Source organism: Protomyctophum bolini (assembly GCF_963924005.1).
Source record: "Protomyctophum bolini genome assembly, chromosome: 12".
Taxonomy (NCBI): Eukaryota; Metazoa; Chordata; class Actinopteri; order Myctophiformes; family Myctophidae; genus Protomyctophum; species Protomyctophum bolini.
The window spans coordinates 12370126-12386277 of record NC_137873.1 but is presented as its reverse complement, the minus strand read 5'-3'; the positions used below and the strand labels follow the sequence as shown (position 1 = coordinate 12386277).

Below are 16152 nucleotides of genomic sequence, written 5' to 3'. Positions count from 1 at the left end.
TTATATATATATATACGCACACACACACACACTGTACGTATTCTGTGTCTTATAATTATACAACTGTCAGAACTGCAGTCTGCAGTTACTTTATAATTTATATGATATACTTTACTGAAAACACAACTGTGTTCATCCAGCAGATGGCAATGTACACATTCAAAGCATGGCATATTCAATGCAACACAACTCAAGTCGTCCACGCAATGGCTGAACACAGTGATTTCATTAAAGAGGTGATTTATTACAAATAACGTGCCAAAGTAATAACATTAAATCAAGTTAATGTGCATGCGTACGCATATAAATGTCATGCGCGAGCTTAATGTATCCCTGTTGTATTGTACAAACCATGGCAAGAATGTGTGATCAGATCACTAAACTACAATGAAAGTCCTGCTATTTGTCACGGTAATGGTCCTGACGCACACATGCAGCCTGCCTATGGGACAAAACTTGGCTTGAATTTTGAAACTGAAAAGCGGAAAGCCTATACATTATTATTTTCAAGCTGTTTTGAATGAATTGATCAAAGTCGCCACCGGCGAGCTACCTATAAGTTATAACTAGCCGCAAAAGCTAGGGGAGAATTCTATAGAAATGTTTTTGGAACAACGTTCCCAGCGGGGGGCGTCTACAACTTCAAGGCTTCACACCTAACCTAACGCCGAGAACTATGTTACTACTGGAACGTCATTCATGATGATGGGGCTCTGGATAAGATCGGTTAAAGGGACGTCACCTCTGAATGCTTTGATTGTTAGATGGACTGGTCCAACACCATAATAGATTCGAACTACTAAAGGCGTCCATGTGTTCTGCGGCATGTAGAATACATTTTACGCGCGGCGTTTTACGCACACGCGTATACTGGAGAGAGCAGAGCAATTCGTGCTAGTCCAGCTCGTATCCATAAACATCGACGGGGTCGTTAAGTTCCCCTTTATCCGACTGGATTCTCTCTTTTTTTAGAGGCATTGCCGTTGTTCACCTGGCGCCCCGGCGGTGCCTCCTTCTATTTTTTTCCTTACTTGTTGAAAATGGAGTGTGCGCCTTTAAGGCGCCCGACTGCCTGTCGCTTTGTGTTGCGGAGAAACTGACGCCCTCTGGACAGTGTGGACACACAACTCCATCCTGGAAAGTGGAGAAGTTTTGAAAAGGGAAAAGCCATTGTCCTGTCCTCCTTTAAAGAAGAAGACCTGCGCTTGTCGCGTCGCTGTGGTAAGTTTTATGTGTGATACTAGTAATAATTGCCGATCTGCCCGGGGCAAGCAGTTTATGTGCGTGGAAAGTGAAACGGGGGTCTGGGTTTTCTGGCTGTGGTGGTGGTGGCGATGAGCTAAAAAAAAAAAAGGCAATCGTACTAATGTTCCTCACATGTTTTCTCTCCATTATGGGGAATGACTGCACATTGTGCAACAACAAATGCGTGTCACAGGATGGAACGACTAGACCACGTAGTGTAGAGATCACTTTAGCTCCTTGGAATTAGTAGGCCTGGTAAAGTTCAAGTTGCCGAATATAGTTTTATCTGCTAAAGGCTGGAGCTGATGTCGCCAGATGTGTGTGTGTATGTTCTGTAAACCTGTGATGTTTTACTTGAAAATGCGTTTGCTTTGCCACAACACGTTATTATGAATGCATGCAAAAAATATATGATTGGCTCCACGTTGCTGTCTTGACCCGACTCTGAGTCCTGACTGAGTTGTAAAATTATTTCTCCATGTGTTCCTAATTTTCATAACTCAAGAGTGTAAAAATGTATGTAACCAAATTAACACTTATGGGTGTATTTGGGCCAATGTGGTTACATTCAAATTAACACTGCTGGTTTTACAGTTTAAGAGTGTGTGTGTGTGTGTGTGTGTGCGTGCACGATATGTATGCTACATATACTGTATATTTTGTAGGCGAACAGATGGCATCTGTCTGTCATAGGAACAGTAATTCTGTGTTGTGTTCTTACTAGTAGTCTGTCAGTCAGAATCACTGTGGTGGTCTGCTGTGTGTTGGTCAGTAACACTGTGGTGGTCTGCTGTGTGTTGGTCAGTAACACTGTGGTGGTCTGATGTGTGTTGGTCAGTAACACTGTGGTGGTCTGCTGTGTGTTGGTCAGTAACACTGTGGTGGTCTGCTGTGTGTTGGTCAGTAACACTGTGATGGTCTGCTGTGTGTTGGTCAGTAACACTGTGGTGGTCTGCTGTGTGTTGGTCAGTAACACTGTGGTGGTCTGCTGTGTGTTGGTCAGTAACACTGTGGTGGTCTGCTGTGTGTTGGTCAGTAACACTGTGGTGGTCTGCTGTGTGTTGGTCAGTAACACTGTGGTGGTCTGCTGTGTGTTGGTCAGTAACACTGTGGTGGTCTGCTGTGTGTTGGTCAGTAACACTGTGGTGGTCTGATGTGTGTTGGTCAGTAACACTGTGGTGGTCTGATGTGTGTTGGTGTGTACTTTAGGTGTTCCAGAACATTGCTGCGGAGGAGCCCCCAGGATGAGGCCTGTTCATCTTCTCATCCCAGCCACGGCTGCCCTCCTCTTTCTCCTGTCAGGGATATCCGTGACATCCGGCTGCAACAAAGCCCTGTGCGCCAGCGACGTCAGCAAGTGCCTCATACAGGTGAGAAACATGAGTGTGGTTTGGTTTGGTTTACCTCCCCCTGTGTTTTCCATTGTCAAGCAAGGTGTTAGAACTCTTTGCCTGAGCCGACTGATGCTGAATGGCTGGATTTGCACAACAATTGTGTAATGCCTGTACCTACCTAGTCACGCTGATTTCCTGAGTCACACAACCAACCATTACAATTTTCAATTTAGGCATTTAGCAGACACTCTTAATCCAGAGAGATTTAAACTAAGTAAGCAAGAACAACACATGGTAATACATCAAATAATAGTCGTCAAGAATCATATTAAGGAAGCTAAGAACCTCCGTCTAACAGTAGAATATCTGTACAATGAAACTATGAGTATACAATGACTATAGAGTTCTGTCTGCATAAAATGCTATGTAAATTACATAAATTGAGCCTTTGCATACCCCTGTAAGGTCGTTGAGGCTAGGGCAAGTGCTACGGGCTAAAATGAAGTCTGAAGAGGTGGGTTTTCAGACTACAGCGGAAGATTGGGAATGAGTCTGCATTAAATGTGTAGTGGACTGTAAAGTCACCTGATATTGGTTTTAGGTCCCTTGAAGTGGAGTTTGAACTAAAGCTTCTCCACTTTTATTTTACTTGATGTTTGTTATTGGTAACATCCCTGTGAGATGAAACTTTTTTCATCTACATCAAACTTACACCAGCATTTTAATCTTTTGAAGAAGAAACCACTTAAGATAATAGCCTTTAATAAGATACTTTAACACACAACATGGCTGTTGTTTATACATAGCGTCATTACTTTTTAGTTGATCGGTACTTTGTGTTTAATAAAAATAAGAAGGTTCATTTGAGTGCAGCCAAGCATAAGTGTCTTTCATCTTGGAGCGCTCAGGTTTTCCCATGTGAATAGTGACTGTTGTTTCTCTGAGAGTAAGAACAAAGATGGAATTTCTGCCCAGGCCTGTATCCAGCTGCACTTTAGCTGAATCTGAACCACGGCCAAAGAGAGACAAGACAGAGTAGCTGAACCTATTTCAAGATCACACTATTTATTTGGCTTGATATTACATAATATATATATAATATGTCATTGCATTTAAGTCACACTTTTATGTGTAGAGTATATCAGTCATTCAATCATCAAAATCACCATTTATGTAGCAAGTCCAATTATTTATTTTCAGTCGGGCTCAGCTATAAATTACAATTAAAACACTGCTAATAATAATAATAATAATAATAATAAGAGGAACATCTCAACAGAGGTGATGTCAAACAAATTACATTGAGTTGAGACTAACACAGTTTTATAATAATGGCTCTATAATAGAGTGGATATGGGCATTTATAGATTTGAGGTCTTGTCATAAATGTCACAGTGAAATGTGCCTGACTGCGCCAGACTGTGCTACAAGTAATGTCCAACATACATACAACATATAAAAGTCATACAAAATATAAATTAGGTAATAAAAAGCTTACATGTAGTAAGGTACTACTAGCAGTAATATGTATACAGTAAGTAATCTAGTGTAGGTAAACCTATAAGTGTGCCAAAAACAGTATCAGTATAGGTAATAGTGTGTAGTGAATAATCATAGGATATAATTAATACTGTACAGTATCCAATTTAGAATTGCACATTGGGCAAGAACTTGGCGGGGAAAAAAGTTTAAAAATATTTAAACATTGTTGTAGAAAGGCTATTTTCACTATTCATCATGAAGAAGTACATAGGACTTAAAAATGTGTCAACTAGAAAATAAGCAGACACGCACAAACCAGAAACAGGACTTGGGAAGATAATCAAGTCCAACAACGCTGGACCTTGAGAAGTATCATATAATCTGTGTCCAGGTACAGAAGAATGCAGATGCAGTGCATTCCTCTTGATAAGTCAAGTGAAGTTCTTGAAAGGGATCCCAGAATGACTTTCCCCGCAGCCCAGGGGAGGATTTATCCATCTGTGTTCTCTTTGTGCAGGCCTATACCTGTGGTATTTAGGTGGTTTGACATAGTTATAGCCATGGCTCCAGAGATATCATTACAGGACTGCTAATCATGTTTAAATGTGCAGTACAATAGTGCATAAGTATTCCCTGGGTCAGGAGAGGGATTGCTTGTGGCCGGTTGGATTTTCAGTCTGCACCTATTGACTGTGTTGACGTCACTTTCTTCTGTGCAGTCACAGTTTCCCTCATGCCCAAATAGTACCCATCTGGGTGATTTTCCATGGAAAGGGATGCTGGCTCCCTTGTGTTAATAAAAAATTGTGATATCCACATGTTTTAGGAAAAGATGAGAACATATTACTTTTTGCCTTCCTATTATCTGCTATGCTAGAATTGGACAGTTCAGCTGTTTCAGATTTTTATTGAAGGGATAGTCCTATAAAATATTTAAGTGTATTGTTGGTCCTGTGTGTTTGTGTGTGTGTGTGTGGGTGTGTGTGTGCATGTGAATGAGTCTGTTTGACCCACTAAGTGTTTAGTGGTCCTGCCTTGCCCATTAACACCTTCATGTAGCACTGTTCACACTCATTACTGTAGTAGTACGGTGCTGTTGCTTGCCAGCAAGAACTACAATGATTTACAATCAGTCAATCAGTCGTTTACTGTCAGAATTGCAAGCAACACTGCCATGGAGCATAAATTAAGCTTTAGTTGTCTTTTAACCTTGGTTTGTCTGACTGTAAATTAATGCTAAGATCTGATCGTAGCTTGTATATGTATATAATGTATGTATATATTATAAACTCTTTCAAATAAGTGGTATTTCTGGATTCAGGCCCCATCAAAATGCCCAGAGTCTGACATGGCCTGGTTTGTAAAGAAAAGGTTCATGTGCTGTCGCCTCACAGCTAGAAGGTCCTGGGTTCGATTCCCGCTGGGGACGCTGTGGGCACCGGCGGCGCGTCATCAGTGCCTATACCCGAGGCGTGGGTTGGCGATAGGGCCTTTCTGTGTGGAGTTTGCATGTTCTCCCCGTGTCCCCTAGGGTAGATACCCTCACAAAAACATGCCGTAATCCTGGTCTCTAAAACTACCTCCCCCTGGCCAGCCGGGGCACCTGATGGAGGGGAAAGGAACTGGTCGGAATAACGTGTCCCTTCCACGCGCTACGTCCGGCCGGGGAAATTCCCCTCTGTCAGGTGAAAAGAAGCAGCTTGGACTCCTCATGCATAGAAGGAGGCATGAGGTCAGTCCGCTGCCCCCCCAGGTTGGCAGAGGAAGTGTAGCGCCCAGGATTACATTAGATAATTGGCACTGGGTGAAAAGAAAACTGGGTTACAAAATCGTGGGATAAATTTTTTAAAGAAAAGAAAAGGTTCATAACTTTAGCCAACATTTCCAATGGTGTCTGTATCTCGTGATGGATGCTTGCTAGGACAAGATCTCCTGCCAGTGTTGCCAGATTTTGCACGAGAAACAAGCAACGAGGTCTACGAAAACTAGCCCGGAAAGAAACGTCGTTTATCAGTTTAACCACTTGAAATAGATTGTCTATTTGAATATAGCCGATTAAGGCTATATATTTTCTCTTTCTTTCCCCCCCCCCCCCTTTTTTTTTTAAAGATGTGAGATATTTGGAATATCTTTTAAACATTGTATGGTCCCTGGCACAACATAGTCACAGATGGTGGACAAATACATGTCAATTTGGGGGGTCCTTGACATGAAAACGTTTGAGCAACCGCTGGTTTAAAAAACAACATTCAGAAACAAGCCCAAACAGCAACTACCTTACAAGTGACTTATAATAAGCGGACATGGCAACACTGACTGTGACCCCGCCGACACAGACCTGCTAGCTGTCAGGGGCAGCATGGCTAGCCGGGGTGCCCCCCCCCCCAATGCCCCCATACCCCCTCCCCCCTGGAAGCTCCATGTTGCAGGTGATTAGTGAGATATGTTGTCTCCACGTTCACTTACACTCTGCTGCCATCTCAAGTCATTTGTCTGAATTCCCCAAACCCCCGAGGGGGAAGAACATAAGAGGAGGAGGGTGTGTGTGAGTGAGTGCGGGGGAGATGGTAGGGTCACGAGGAGGTGTGTGTGTGTGTGTGTGTGTGTGTGTGTGTGTGTGTGTGTGTGTGTGTGTGTGGAGGTTGGTGGTGGTTTGGAATAACACCCTCAGTGCCTGTAAAGCTTGTAGAAAATAAAGGCTCATGTACCGGAAATAGCCGATTTACAAAGTCAATTTATTTCAATTCAAGGAGCTTTATTGGCAATGCCAAAGCAAGTGTCAAAAGTTGAAAATGGGGAAAGTTATACAGTTGGAGGGGTACAGCATTGTGTAAAAAGACAAAAGAGCTATGTCACATTGCTTCGTTACATGTTATATATAAGGTATATAAAGCTTTGAAACAATTTGCACCAATCTCAAGTCAAATCGATTTAAACAGTAGGCATATACAATAAGGCCTCAGATTTAAAATGTGTTTAAAGGTAGCAGCTCTGTTTATATATGCAGTAGGTAGTCCTTAAGGTGGTTGTATATTCCATTGGTGAACCTTCTTTTATTGCAACAGTTCACAAATCTTGCTGTGTTCACACGTTGTTGTATTTCTCCCAAATAGGTAGGCCTATGGGAGTTTCACAACACGACGCACCTTGTGTCTTGTGAGCTGTGGTTCGGTAAATTTTCTGAACATGACACCGAACTGAGTATAAATCAGGCTTAGGCAATAAGCTAATAGTGGGGCTGAATTTATTCTTCATTCCATGGGCCACATTGCTCACCCAAGATGACTGTTAAAGGGCAAGAACACTTTGGTAGAGGTTTGGGTTGTGTAGTAGTTATGTTGTCATGAAAAAAAAAAACACTTTTATTTAAAAAAAAAAGTGGACTGGTTTGTGTAATGTTCTATACGATACTGTCAGAAACAGCTTTGTTTGCGTACATTGCTTTCGTAGATGTGCTAAGAGTGACTTTGAGAGCTGTTTTGCCAAACAATTCAAGTCAACAACGAGCCTATTCTTATTGGAATGAGAAAACATATTTTTACATTGTCAAAGCAATTGTCAAAATATAATAAAAACCGTTGAAAATGGGGAAAATGTACAGTTGGAGAGCATCATAGCACAGTAACTACAGTACACAAAGTGTTCTTGCACTATTACTTTCGAGAATAGGTGATTAGGCGGTCATACGGCAACATATACACATGTGTCTTTTTGATTGGCCTGTCTGCCTGCGGCCCAGCCAGCTTTGTCCTGACCCAGCCGTTAGACAGAGGGTGGGGCAGCAGTTTTCAAAGTATTACACAGCAGCACTCAGCAGGACATGGCAGCACACGTTCACTCTATCCCTCCACACTTTCCCTAACGACTCCCCTTCTCTCTCCCCCTTGTTCACCCTTGACTGATTGCGGTGATTTCCGCCGGAGAGCTACCACTTGTTGCTAGGTTAATAAGGCTTTTAGTTTAACGCCATCCATCTCAGTTAAAAGGCCTTGTCGACCGCTGTAATGTACATAGCGCTGCCAGCCCATGCCGGCTGACGACCTTGTGATTCCAATTTTTGGTGTTGGAGGAGGTTTTAAATAGCCCCAACTGTATATTCAACATCGCATTTAACAGTTTTAAACAAACAAAAAACAAACAGATGTTTGTCAGCAATTAAAAGAAGGTTTTTAATTGAATGACTTCTTGGAAATGGAACGTGTTGTTTACGACCTGACTGCTTTGACGCTATGTGTGCCGTACTTGAGACAGTCTCCCACCATGACGAGTCGGTAATCACAGCATAGGATCAGACCTGGATCAGAGTAGGGCAAGGAGGTTGAGCAGCGAGAGATTAAGCCGACTGTGTGTGTGTGTGTGCGTGTGTGCGTGTGCGTGTGTGCGTGTGCGTGTGTGTGTGTGTGTGGCTCAGCCATCACTCACTAGTGAGTCACCGAGGGTCTTTTATCTCGCCTACACTGTGTGTTTATGTTTAGGAGATGGCTTCTCCCCAGGCACAAAGGAATGGCCAGAAAAGGAGGGAGAGAAGAACAAACAGAGAGAGAGAGAGAGAGAGAGAGAGAGAGAGAGAGGCAAAGAGTGAAAGAGAATGAGGGAGAAAAAGCTATAAAGGTATTAGAGAGAAATCATGGTCTGAAGGAGAAGAAAGAGAGAGACAGGAGAGGGAACAAGGAACCCGAACAAGGGAGGCCATGTTCTGTTCACCAGGTGTTTTTGTGTACCCACTCACTCTCTTTTTTCTCCTTCCTCTCTCCCTCCCTCCCTCCCTTTCTCCCTCCTTCATCGCTGTGACCTTGACTTCGTGGAATGTGCTCCCTTCTCTGTCAGGAGAGGAGTGTTGGTGAAATAGACTAGAGACTGGCAGTCCGACCCGACATTACATTACTCCTTGCCTGGTTTCTCTCCATGCACACAGCTAAATCTGGAGTGTTCGTTTAACTCAGAGATGGCCAATTTTTACATTCTCTTGAGTTAACCGAACACCGTGTAGCGGCAGCCATGCCAATAGCCACAACCTGGCTTCAGTTTATAGAAGGAATGCTGGATGCTTTTGTATCCCGCCTCTGAATTTTCTATTTTATTTTCTTGATGGAGCTTGTATAGTGTATATACCCTTCAGATATGATTGCTGCAAGAAGCCTAAACTGAAAAACAGGCAGATGTTTGAGTTGAGTTTAGGGTAGGGCAGGCATTCGTAAGTTGCATGTTTTGGATATCTTTAGTTTACTGGTCTTGTGACAATATGTATATCTCTGCTGATGAAGCCTCCATTTTTCAGAGGTTTCAAATCAAACCTCTGTCCTCTATGCCCAAATGGTTTCAAATCAAACCTCTGTCCTCTATGCCCAAATGGCCATGTTGACACATTGGAACAAGACAAAACTAAAATGAATAACTCAAACGAACGTGTGGTTTCTGGAACTCCTTTGAATAATTGACTTTGACTTATCATCAGAGATTTGCTTAATTTGGGTTACAAGTCACTGAAGTCAGTGTGTACTGTGTACGGTACGGTATACATCTGGACACACCGGCATGCACGTACTACACACATGCACACACACACACACACACACACACACACACACACACACACACACACACACACACACACACACACACACACACACACTGTGGCCAGTTGGCTAGACTAGATTGAACATCATGTGATGGCTTGTCACGTTACACCATTGTAAAGTTCATGAAAATAGTTTTGTTTATACTCGTATGAGCGTTTGACGTGCCGGAGCATGTACTGTACTCGAGTGAGTGTACAATTCATTCTGTTAACAGAAAAGCACTTCATGAGAGCTTGTGATGACTGTTTGTTGTTTTGCACCACATTGTTAACTCACTCCCTGGCATCTTTTGTGTAAACTTCGAAGAAGCAAGTTTCTCTCAAAGGACGTTGATGGTTGGAAATAGACCTTTGTTGTTATTTTCTGCAGGCTTGAAGCTACTATTTTGTGCCTGCGCTTTGGAGGAGATACCATACATACCATGTGATGTGTACAGTTCAGCTGTCTTGTAATTTCTTTGTGTCCGGTAATGGCTGTGCTGTGCTGGACACAAACCTGCTGTTGCTCTACTTGTTGACATTTTAATGGTATGTTTCCTGTTTGTATGTGAAGATGCTGTAGCGGTACACCGTGTTCCGCCTGTGTGCAATGTGTCTTCCAGGTCTAATAAAAGTGCTCCTTCCAACAGACGCTCTGCTCTGTTCAGATCCTGTACTTAACAGAGGCAGACTATATCTGTTTCTTTATGGCCATATTATAGTGTTTTGGTAACAAGAGGTGAGAAGTTCAATGCTGTTCATATAACTCTTGTATTTATTCTTTCCACAGAAAGGATTATCGTTGTGAATAACTTTATTACAATATTACTTTCCATAGCTGTTAATACAATTATTGTATTTTCCACCCACAGAATTAGAATAATTTGTATTATGTGCCTCAAAAGGATACATACAAATAATACATTATTTAACCTTGATCAGGGTCCAAGAGTTAAAAACTATCTGAATGGATCAGATTCGGATTTATATTATTTGATTAATCAAACTGATATTTCTTATTGATATAATGTTTGCTTAGAACGTTCTATGATCAACAATCAATGTTAACTACTAACTACTGCTATTTTTACACAGTAAAATTCCCAGTGCTAATATATCCAGTTGTTCCTTATTTCCAATCCTATAGTCAACATCTAACTCTGGGAGTGTTCAAATGTAATTAACCCTCAAATGGACCCTCACGGTCTATTTGATTACATTTGTACACTCCCAGAGTTAAACAAAACAGTGAGGGTTTCTACCGGGTAGACATGTGTCAGTACCTTGCTGATGGGTGTCTGTCTGTGTGTGTCACTACAGGAGCTGTGTCAGTGTCGACCGACCGATGGAAACTGCTCCTGTTGTAAGGAGTGCATGCTGTGCCTGGGGACCTTATGGGAGGAGTGCTGCGACTGTGTGGGTGAGTGCTGCAGACTGCCGTGTGACCGTTCATTCACTGTATCCTAATAATAGTCCGAATGAGTCAGTGTATTATTTTTAAAATAAGCCATTGATAACCCCTATTTGTAAGAGTAAAAGCATACTGTGCTTAGAGCACTGTTGACGTCACAAAAGGATTAAAATAAATCATCATGATCCTCATGCTCGGAGGCAATGCAAGCCTCCTGGGTTTAGAGAATTGTAAATGCTTTGAGTACACTGCGTATGCTATATACTATTTGAGCGATTTGGGCGGTCATGTATTTTTCCACCCCCAAAATACATAAACGTTTGGAAAATAACTCCCTACTTGTGTGGAAAGTGCCGGTAGAAATGGTGCCCTTGCATTTATAGTGCACTTAACATTTAAAAGGTGTGCCGGTTTAAAAAAGAGCACCAGATAAATCTTGAGTGTGAGGTGAGGAAGGCCAGACAGGCAGACACTGTGGCAGCCTCAGCCTGGAGGTTAATCCAGGGTAGAGTCCATGGTACCCATCAACCCTGGTTAAGGACAACTGTTCAGTGGACTACAGGAAATTAAACTAGCGCTAGCTAGTAGCACATAACCAGATGGACAGGAAGTCTCCGGCAGGAGATTCAGAAGATCAAAGAGAGAGAGCGAGAGAGAGCGAGACCTCTCCCAAATGAACTCCGACCTCGCTCTCTCACCGAGGCACAGTGGGGAGTGAGCTATAGTCACACAGGACAGTACTTGGAGAGATTTGTGGAACAGAGCAGTGTTTCAAATCGCCAAACCCTCCCACTCGTCATTTGAAATCTCCTTCCTACTTATAGGTTTTTCAGATGTGTTTTGATAGACAGATATTGGTGCAGGTGTTGACAAGGAGGCTTTCTTAAAGCTCCTTCATGTGTAAGACGAATGGAAGCACATGATGATGACACAGCTGAGCGCTGCTCAACCCACTGCTGCTATACAGATGTTTTGTGGCGAAGGAGCCTTTGCTCCGGGAGCCAGGCTTTACAATACACAGATGACTAGTACTCTCGTAGCTTCGTGCCAATGTATAGATTCCTCATTTATGTGATTCCTTTGACGGCACTGTATCTACATCAGCATTTCAAGTAAATTTCCACTCTAAACATGATTTCTGTGCCGAGCGTCGGGCTGCTTTTGAAGTGCGTATCTGTGAGTGGTTAAAGGCTACGGGTGCAGCCCAGTAGAACAGCGGTGGGGAAAGAACAGTTTGTATTTTAGGGGATGGGAGGACCCGTGTGTATGCTTTATCTGAAACAGCTGTTTCCCCTCTGCTTTTAGCGTTGGTTTGTAATCCAATTCTTGGTCAAACTCCGCTCACCATTAAATGATTTACTCATTAGCCCTAATTCACTTTGCCTCATTTAGGGGGGTTAGGAGAATCATATTTTAGGCTGCAGACGGAGACATTGTCAAAATGATTGCTACTGTGTTTGGAAATTTGGAAAGGGTTTAAATGACACTTAATGTAGGACAAGATCAAGATGTTTTTGACTGGCATTTGATTTAGTTTTTGTTTATCACATTGCAAAAAGTGTTGCTGGTGTGAATTATGTTTAAAGTCAGAGTAATATATCAGTAGGATGATATTGGCTTATTCCATACAGTATATATTATTTTATCTTCATATGTTGTCTTGTCCAATCTAAAAACAAAAGCAATACGTAATGCAGAGATAGTTATTTGTGTGGTGTAGTCTATTTAAATCAACCAGTTAAAACTAGCGGAAATGTATATTATATTACATTATATTATATTATATTATATTATATTATATTATATTGTATTGTATTGTATTGTATTGTATTGTATTGTATTGTATTGTATTGTATTGTATTGTATTGTATTGTATTGCATTGCATTGTATTGTATTGTATTGTATTGTATTGTATTGTATTGTATTGTATTGTATTGTATTGTATTGTATTGTATTGCCGTAGAAGAAGACTGAGGAACAGTTTCCTTCCCCCAGGCTATAAGACTGCTAAATAAGAAAAAAATTATGAACACCCTCTATGGTATTATGGCTGATTTTGGTTTTTAAACACCGTTTCAACCTCATTTTAGGAATGGCTTTTAGGGCTGTTATTAGTTTAGTACTGTTATTAATATATTTTAGGTCTGTGAGTACGTTTTTCCACAGACAGTGCATGTACACGTACATCCTTATTAAATCTCTTGAATCTGGGATGTCCCCGACAACTGTCATGTCTTTCATGCATGCATATTACAATGAATGCGGTGTTAACTACTGTAACTAGTTAGCCATGTACGTACGTAGCTACATTATTGTCACAAGTTCACAACCCTACTAAAAAAAGCATTGCGAATATCAGCTGATATATCATTGTATCGTTCTTGTTGTTGTTTTTTTCAGATATAAATTTCCACATTGGCCCCAAATAACCAATATCTGGCAGGCTCTAAATTTAACATAATGTATTCATCCAACTTTTGAACCCATTACATTATGACCGGCTAATAGCATTGTAATGACTCTCTGCTTCCCCCACCACGCACCCACATGTTTATTTACTTGTCTGTGGTTGTTGTTTGCCAGGCATGTGCAACCCCAAGAACTACAGCGACACTCCAGCCACCTCCAAGAGCACGGTGGAGGAGCTCCACCGGCCCATCCCCTCTCTGTTCCGTGCCCTCACCGAGGGCGACGCACCCATCAACATGATGGTGGTGTCGTTCCCCGTGGCCGAGGAGCTCTCCCACCACGAGAACCTGGTGTCCTTCCTGGAGAGCCTGGATGACCAGCACCAGAACGTCTCCCTGCCCGGCAACAGCATCCACGCTAGCTACGACACGCAAGGTAAGCAAGCACCAGTAAATTGTGAGTAGCTTTCCCCACCACCAGTGGTGGGAAAAGGTACTCACAATTTACTTGAGTAAAAGTATCAATACTGCGATGTAAGAAATACTCTGATATAAGAAGAAGTCCGGAATTCAAAATGTGCAAAACTATTGGTATCAAAATGTATGTAAAGCACCGAAAGTAAAAGTACTCGTTATGTAGAAAGGTCCCATTTCAAGTTTTCAAATGTAAAAAATATTTTGAAAATAACAGATCTGCAAGCTCACAATGCGTCACATCGCGACGCATATAGGGCTGAAGTGGGTAATGTATGTTTTGTAACCATAAAAATCTATAAAGTAGTTAGTAACTAAAGTAGTAGTGCAGAGTAAAAGTATTTGCCTCTGAGATGTAGTGACGTAAAAGTACAAATGCTTAAATAATGTACTTACTAGAAAATGTACAGTACTGCAAATGCTTAAAAAATGTACAGTACTTAGTAATGTACTTAGTTACTTTCCACCACACAAGGTAAGCACATGGTTTCACTGTTAGAACTGTCAAGGCAGGATGGCGACGTACTTCCACACATCAACACGGCTGTTTGTTTGAACTCACGACTTAGCACGCAAAATCTCAGAAAGATACACAAGAGCTGTTTAATATTTACGCTAAATGCCCCTCGCATGGAAGGCAGCTGAGGACTTTTGAGCCTGTAGTGAGTCATTAGTGTTTGGGATGGCAACGTGAACGTGGTTATAAACGTTGTACTGAAGCCATTTCTTATTTTCTTCTGTGGCTGTTTTGGCTCTCTACTCCTCCTGACCCAGTGCTTATTTACTATAAAAAGACACACTCATTGAGAGAGAGTTCCCACAGAGTTTAGCTGTGAACTCATTAAGCCCACTGAAACATATGGTCGCACTTAGTAGCTGCAAATTTATTTTTCTCTGCAGTAAAAACAGCAATGTTGAGGGCTAATGTTAATTGCTTTTATATACGTTCGAGATTACAGTCAAAATGTACCATTTTACAAGGTTTGTGACTCACGTCTCCTGTCCTTTCTCTGCAGATAACATGTGCACGGTGGTCTACTTTGACGACTGTGTGTCCATCCGCCAGTGTAAACTATACTGCGAGTCCATGGGGGGCTCCAAGTATCGCTGGTTTCATAACGCCTGTTGCCAGTGCATCGGCCCGGAGTGTCTGGACTATGGCAGCAAGTCTGTGAAGTGCATGAACTGTCTCTTCTGAAGTGTGGGCACATTATGTCTGGTACTAGATGTCTGGACTATACCAGAGGACTGAAGAAATTGGAGTCTATGACTGATATGTGCTAACATTTACCTTGTAAAGTAATCCCCTACACCCCCTTATCTCCTATAAATTGTTTTTTATTCTGCTGTTACGATTAACTGTATATTTTCTAGATGCGTTTTCAATAGTGTGTTTGTTTTGTTCTGTTTTTACTAGAGGTGTATATGAATAATGTATTTTTACAATAATGCTCTGCTAAATCCCCGTGTCTCATGCCAAATAAAGAAACGTTTGGTGACTTGGCATGTGTGGTGTTAAATGTGCACAGACTGTGTGATAGAATGCGAGCCGTTGTTGTTAAAATGTTGAGCAGAAGCCTCGTGTTCAGGGCAGGGATTTCAGGGAGGCCGAAGGCCATGGCCGTCGTTGCCCCTCAGTTTGGCCTCATGCCCCTCAAAATATGGCATGCCCGAGGCCATCGTGACCTTAATGCCCCAGCTGACTGTACCACTTTCCTCCATCTTTAAACCAATCCAGTGATTTTGATTGGTGCAGGGCTACTTATGGATCATACTGTAAATACCATAATTTATGTATTTCACTGCAGATAGTCTACACATATTAATCCTTAACCCTTAAATTATATTAATTATTTAAATTGATTATTTCAATCTTAATGGTTTAATGGTTTTCCTCCCCTGGCATTTGGCCTTTGTGCCCTCAAAAATGGACTCCAAAGGCCACGGTGCCTTTCCCATAAATTATGAAATTCCATGTTCATATTAAATTGCTAAAATAGCAGATGTACAAGCACATAGACCGGCCAGTATTTTATTTTATTTTGTCGCTATTTTTGAAAATGAATGCTCAAAATAGGGACGACGGTGGTTTAAAGGCCTGTACAACACTAGTATATTTTATGAGAGTTAAACAAGAGTTGAAATGGCACGATGGAAATGTTTGTGTATCCCGGGTGTTTGGGACAGGCGGCTCCTGGGAGACCCAGTCTGCCGCTCTAATCTTAGCTTAGTGTTACCCG

General features: G+C 41.8%; 1 protein-coding gene across 2 annotated transcripts; it reads left to right on the top strand.

Annotated features, from left to right (window-relative positions):
• The first annotated feature begins 691 nt into the window (after positions 1-691).
• On the top strand, positions 692-15416 carry twsg1a (twisted gastrulation BMP signaling modulator 1a). 2 transcript variants are annotated; one of them, XM_080777710.1, is made up of 5 exons: positions 692-1221; positions 2464-2615; positions 10939-11038; positions 13614-13874; positions 14929-15416. In XM_080777710.1, the coding sequence occupies exons 2-5, from the start codon at positions 2490-2492 to the stop codon at positions 15108-15110; spliced, it is 669 nt and encodes a 222-aa protein (XP_080633836.1). In that variant the 5' UTR covers positions 692-1221; positions 2464-2489; the 3' UTR covers positions 15111-15416. The 2 variants fall into 2 exon arrangements, with proteins under 2 accessions (XP_080633836.1, XP_080633835.1); XM_080777709.1 differs by having other exon boundaries at positions 696-1221; positions 2455-2615.
• Positions 15417-16152: the final 736 nt, after the last annotated feature.

Coding starts and splice junctions, on each gene's coding strand:
- twsg1a (XM_080777710.1), top strand. CDS start 2,490: ATGAGGCCTGTTCATCTTCTCATCCCAGCCACGGCTGCCCTCCTCTTT. Junction 11,039..13,613: donor GGAGTGCTGCGACTGTGTGG/GTGAGTGCTGCA, acceptor GTTGTTTGCCAG/GCATGTGCAACCCCAAGAAC. Junction 13,875..14,928: donor CGCTAGCTACGACACGCAAG/GTAAGCAAGCAC, acceptor CTTTCTCTGCAG/ATAACATGTGCACGGTGGTC.